Consider the following 6,438-nt stretch of genomic DNA (forward strand, 5'->3'; position numbering starts at 1 on the left):
TCCATTAGAAAGGGGGTTGCCCCTATCTTTCCATATTTTAGTACCCCCTCACTTTGTCCATTCTCAGGGCTATCATGATTAGATGTGTTTACCACCCCCATTACTTCTTCAGTCAAAGGTTCATGTTGTGCAGACCCAAAAGGAGTAAAGCTGTTACCAGTTTTAACAGGATTTGATTGTTCCTCACTAGATTTTTTCACATAATTTCCAGTTTTATTTTCCTTAGGAGCTACAGTTTTTGGTTCATCAGTCTGTTGTTCTTGTTTCTCTTGCTCCCATGATGAGTTCTCCTGTGCCACTCTTTCTAAAAAGGGTTTGAATTTCCCCTTCCTTAGAGCCTCTTCTTTAAGAAATTTCCTACATCTTGATATTTCATGACCATAATTCTTGCAACTAGTACATAATACAGGTTTCCATTCATACTGAACCTCCTGGCTTACAATACATCCATATTCATTTTCAAACATAACAGATGTAGGGTATTGTTGATTAAACGTTATAGATACTGAATTGTGAGTGTTAAAGATATAACTAAATCAATAAAAATATATGCTCTGTCTCAATTTATGTGATACTTTTCGCTTTTCGAAATTCAAAAGCGCATTAATTTTGACCAACATTTTAAGATGTATTTTTTCACCAAATTGATATGAGAAAAATTGCAACTAATAGTAATTTTCATGTAGTTTTCAAATATATAAATTTTAATCTTAAAATATTGAGTGAATCTAATCCAGATTAGCTTCAAAGTTTAGTCAAATTAACTCTCAAAAAGCAAAAAATATCACATAAATTAATATGGAGGGAGTAATATTTTAGATAGAATAGTTACTTCATCATATCAAAATAGAGAAGACAAATGTTCTATTCATGAATCTCATCACTAGTAGGGGTTGCTTGGTGCTTGTAAAAGCATCCTGTGTTAGCTAAGTCCAGAGAAGGTCGCACCCAAAGGAGTGTGACGTAGATAACCTACCCTAATGCAAGCATTAGTAATTGCTTTCACTGCTCGAACTTGTGACTATAGGTCACATAGAGACAACTTTACCGTTGCTCCAAGGCTCCCCTTCAAATCTCAGTACTAGTCATTATTAAAAATAAGTTTTCACATGCTTGATCCAGAAAAAGTATTAGGCCGCACGTAAGCTATTATTAAAGGTATAATTAAATAAATAAAAATATATTTTATCTAATAAGCTTTTCAGATGATATGGTCCAACATTAATTAAAAATAAATCACCCTAAAATATATTTAATTATATTTATATAAAAAGGTTGATCAACTAAAAATATACTGAATTCTGCCGAACTATATTGGATGAATTCAGTAGAGTTACATGTGCCACAAATTATAGGTTTGGGGGTGGTAACATGCATTCAACATAGGAAAAAGAATTAGCGAGTGCCAAGGGTGCAGGAAAGAAAAGAAAAGAAAGCTAGTCATGTGACTTTTTAGACCTTTGGAGATAATGATGCAATTACTTCAATACAGAATGCTCCCTCTCCACTCCTTTAACCCCCCCGCCCCGGTCTCTCTCACCCACCCCCCAACTATTCTCTCTCTCTCTATCTCCAATAATAATACTATCGGTTTATTTCCCCTAGTCTTTTTTATAAGAAGAGAGAAAAGAACCCTGGGGATAATCAGAGAGGGATAAAAAAAGAAGCTCAGAGCAAGTGGAGCAGAAAAAAAGAAAAAGAAACTGTCTGATGAAGTATAACAACAAGAAAGAGGAAAACTATATCACAAGAAAAAATAAAAAACATACTCAGCATAGTGCAACAAGTGAAGAAGAAGAAGTAAGTGCCCAACTGAGGAAAGGTCGTTATTGAAGCTGCCTTTTTAGCTTACAAGTCCCTCTCCTTCAAGAAAAAAAAAAAAACTTTTCATTTTTTCACAAGAAAAAAGAACTAAATGTGGCAGACTGTAGTCGAAGAAGTATTATTATAGTATCAGCAGAAGCACAGAAGGCAGCAGCAGCAGCAGCAAGAACTGTTTCACCAGTCAGTAATTAGAGCAATATATAGACCTAAGTAAAGTCACAATTTTTCTATAGATCTTTCGTCTGAAATTTCAGAATTTCAGACAAGACCCCACTTCTTTATTTTTTCTCTCATTAAAGTCACAATTTATTCAAGATTTGCTCCTTCTTCTTGTTCTAACTCTACTCTTGTTAAAGGACAAAAAAAAGATTGCAACTTATTAAATCTGTTAAAAGTCTGCAGCTGTGGCTACTGCGAGGAGATTGTTGCAGGCTTCAGATTCTGGGGCTTTTGCAGATTGGGTTGCTAATTCTTCTAATTCATCTGCTGCTGCAGCCATCGGCGACCTCTCTTTAGGTTTCAACGCTGGCACCACCATTGGCGGTGGTGGGTCTGGACCCACCAGCGCCCCCGGTGGTGCCGGAGGCCATAGTGGTATGTGGTCTGCATCGTCGTCTCGACAGATGCAGATCAACTATGGCCTCCACCAACCAGAAATGGGTATGTTTGTTGTACATCCCGCATCACTTCACCACCACCACCACCATCACCAAAATGAAAACACAATCAATTTTGACCCTCATCATCATAATCATCAGTCCATAAATACATCTGGCACAAACACATCTCTTGGTGTTGGTGTAATCCCACTCCTCACAGCCACTCCTTTAACAAACAATATGGTTAGCTTTGATGATCAAGATTTGGTTAGCAGAAATAGAGGAGGAAATAATGATGGTAGTGGATTTCAGTTCTTTTCATCAAACCAAGTACAACAACAAAATTCTACTAATTATACTAAAAACAGTAGTAACATTCTTGGTGGTGGTAACAACATTGGTAGTGGAAACAATATTGGTGGGTCAGTATCATCAACAAGTTCAACAACAACATGTCAAGATTGTGGAAACCAAGCAAAGAAAGATTGTACACATAGAAGATGTAGAACTTGCTGTAAGAGTAGAGGTTTTGATTGTACAACACATTTAAAGAGTACTTGGGTACCAGCTGCAAGGAGGAGAGAGAGACAACTAATGAGTGGTGCAACAAATGTTAATGTAGCTGCTGGATCTTCATCTCAGTCTACTTCAAGTGCCAAGAAACCTAGACTTTCTCAAACGACTACAACAGCTTCACATACTTCTACTTCAAATAATAATACTCCTCCTAGAAGTTTCGACACTAGCTCTAGTCATCAAGGTATGCATTTTAGTTTCACATCAAGAAATGTTGTTACTTAATTACAACTAGTTCTAGACAGCAAGATGTTAGATTTTAAAATTCTCAAGAATGCTAGTTTTGGCGTACCTGTCATATACGCAGCTTTTTGTCCAAGCAGTCTTAAGTCTATGGTCAAAATCAGCGGTAAAGTCAAGATTTTCGTTCAGAGAATCTAAAACATAAAGAAGTAATCATACAACAAGCGATTTAACATGTACTATATATATTTAAAACATAATTTTGAGCTTGTATATATAGTACTTATATAATTTTTCGATAAACCCCTTCCGATAATGCAACTTTATGAATTCTAGATTTTAAACCACTGCTTCAAGTGTGAATAACTGGGTTCTAAACTTATTATTTGTACATGATTAAATAACTTTTTAACACAAATACACTATCTGACCAGAAATTACTGGGTTCAGTCGAATCCGTACCCGGCTTCTTGCTCCAGCCTCGGTCATGATCCCAGCTCGTAAGAGGATTGGGTTTGGAAGTGTGGTGGTTTTAATGTATTACTTAATGTCCCAGTTATGGTTATCATTTTCAGGATTTTATGAAGATATTAGTTATACACATTATTGTTTACGTATGGAATGTCATCTCTTAGTAAATGGTGTCATGTATGATCTTCACCCCCAGGCCTAGGCCTAGCCCCAGCTAGCAACCTAAACTTTCAAGAAGTATGTTTTTAGTACATGTACAGTAGTATCTATAACATATGATCATCTTCATCCCCTCAGGCCCCAGATCAACCAATAATCTTGAACTTTCAAGCAATTTTGGCATGACTTTTACTTATATGCACTCAATTTTTTTTCACGCTATGATTGTAAAAAACATGTGCTTGCTTTACTTTTGGATTTAAGTTATATATATTAATAGTGTAAGAGATTTTGTATACTGTCACGTTAACTTGACATGCCATATATCACTCTATTTTCATGGTGCCATATCAGACTTAATATGAAAGAACACTAGTTGTCTATCAGCTTAATCTGATACTGTAGTTAATCTATACACTATCAATGCACAAAATTTAAAATCCTTGCTGTTTCAGGTAACTGGTTATCATGAACAAGGTTTTTTTAATGTTGTCTTTTAGGTGGCATGTTGTTCGCTTTTAGATTAATTGGCTGATAGTGTAAAATTTTCTTTAATTTTAAACCGTCAAAACATATAAAACTTGTTTGGTATTATTTCTTGGGATGAAGACTATTCAACCATGATGTTTTTGATTCCCCCCTACTCCAACAATCTACCAAAGATTATTCATTTTCTTGACTTTTTTCCATGTAAATATATATGTTTATTATTGTAGATGCAAGTTTTAAAGCCTCATTGCCAGGACAAGTGAGGGCACCAGCTGTATTCAAGTGTGTAAGAGTGACTTCAGTGGATGAGGGAGATGATGAATTTGCATATCAAGCTGTTGTGAGAATTGGAGGCCATGTTTTCAAGGGTTTCCTCTATGATCAAGGACTTGATGAAGGCAAAGATAATAATAATAATAATAATAATAATTTTCCCAATTTATCTGACTTGCATTTAGGTGGTGGTAATGCTAATGAAACTTCTGTTCTTTATGCTGCTTCTACTGGTGGTGGAGGATTACTTGGAGGATCAAACTATGGTAACCAAATAAATTGATTGTTATTATTAATTCCTCTTTGGAAAAAGAATTTGATGAAATGATTGTAACTTAATTAATATGTTCTTTACTTTCTTCATCATATTATAAGTGATGACATAATTTTTATTATTTTTCTTACATGTAACTTCCTTGATTTTTGTGGTTCCTTAATTAAGCTTTTAATTAACTGAAAATAGAATCTCCATTTGGAAGGGCAAGTAATTTTCCTTTTATGGAAAATTTTGGAATCCATGAATTGTACTACTTGCTTATACCCTCCGAGGCTCTGACCTTGCCCCTCTGGCTTGTTTCAGCTTTCAAAGCTGAGAAATATTGTAAGCTGTTGGTCTGTACATTGGAGTATATATTACTTTATTTGTTTCAATTTATACGGTACTTTTCGTTTTTGAGATTCAAGCATTTAAAAATGTATATATATCTTGATCAACATTTAAAAATGTATATATATCTTTATTATAATGACATGGGAGATTTACAACTTATAGTAGTTTTTATATTTTTTTTTTGAATATCAAAATTTTAATTTTAGATTGTTAAATTAATCTAATTCAATTAATATTTACTCAAATTGACTCTCGAAAAGTTTAAGTGGCCACCTAAATTGCGATGGAGAAAGTGCCTCTTTTTTTTCTTTTTTACCCTTTTCCTCTTTGTTGTTGCTTTGCTCAGAGAGCATTACTTGACTTGGTTATGTCACAAAATTCTCATTTTCTATAAATCCTTGAACACTCAATTCGTTATTTAGTCGATCATTCTAAATGTTGTACTTGGACTAAATAGTGTTACAGGTAGAATTAAGATTCCTTTTTTAGGCTGACATTAGCTACTTGGGGTTCTAATACACTGACGATATAATTTTGTTTTAAAGTTTATAACCCGTTATAACAGGTAGTGTGATTTATTTTTAAGGTTATTAGTCTAGTTTATTAGTATGATGAATGATTGATTGCATATCGTTGTCGAGGCTGAGATATTTTAACGCTATATATAATTAAAATGCTTTGTTTGCTCTTATATATCACATGTTTGATATAACATCGATATACATGAGTAACAGAACATGTAGAGATCGAGTGAATTGCTGAATTATTAGTTCATGTGTGACAGTATATATTGATGGTGTGGTTTTCATTGATCATTACTTGTCGATGTGTCATTATTTCTTTATGCTTAATTTACTGTTGAGGTAAACCAAGTCATGTTCAATGTCTTGATGGTTTTGATAAAGACGAGCAGTTTATTTTGAAGCGAAGACAATAATTGCTTTTCTGCTGGAGTACTTTAAATAGACATAATTGTAAATTGCATTGCATCAATTATTGTAGTACTAGGAGATAAATACAGTTGTAGACCTCTTAATTCTCTTTTTTTTGTGACAATTATTAATTCTATAGTTTACTGCTCCTTGTGGCTATATTTCTTTCTTTTTTTTCCCCTTCTTTTTGTATTTTTTTTGTTCTTATCTTTAACACAAACTTTCGAATTTTACAGCTTTTCTATTTGACCTTTGTTAGTGATGTGATGTCTTTTATTTTGATCCATGAACCAGCCATCATATAAAATAATATTGTGGCAGT

The 6,438-nt window shown here is 33.9% G+C and overlaps 1 protein-coding gene across 1 annotated transcript; it reads left to right on the forward strand.

Annotated features, from left to right (window-relative positions):
* Nucleotides 1–1,567: 1,567 nt before the first annotated feature.
* LOC132061799 (protein LATERAL ROOT PRIMORDIUM 1) lies at nucleotides 1,568–4,977 on the forward strand. The gene is made up of 3 exons (XM_059454436.1): nucleotides 1,568–1,800; nucleotides 2,220–3,183; nucleotides 4,529–4,977. The coding sequence occupies exons 1-3, from the start codon at nucleotides 1,711–1,713 to the stop codon at nucleotides 4,855–4,857; spliced, it is 1,383 nt and encodes a 460-aa protein (XP_059310419.1). The 5' UTR covers nucleotides 1,568–1,710; the 3' UTR covers nucleotides 4,858–4,977.
* The last annotated feature ends 1,461 nt before the right edge of the window (nucleotides 4,978–6,438 follow it).

The sequence above is a fragment of the Lycium ferocissimum genome, chromosome 7, assembly GCF_029784015.1.
Source record: "Lycium ferocissimum isolate CSIRO_LF1 chromosome 7, AGI_CSIRO_Lferr_CH_V1, whole genome shotgun sequence".
Classification (NCBI taxonomy): domain Eukaryota; kingdom Viridiplantae; phylum Streptophyta; class Magnoliopsida; order Solanales; family Solanaceae; genus Lycium; species Lycium ferocissimum.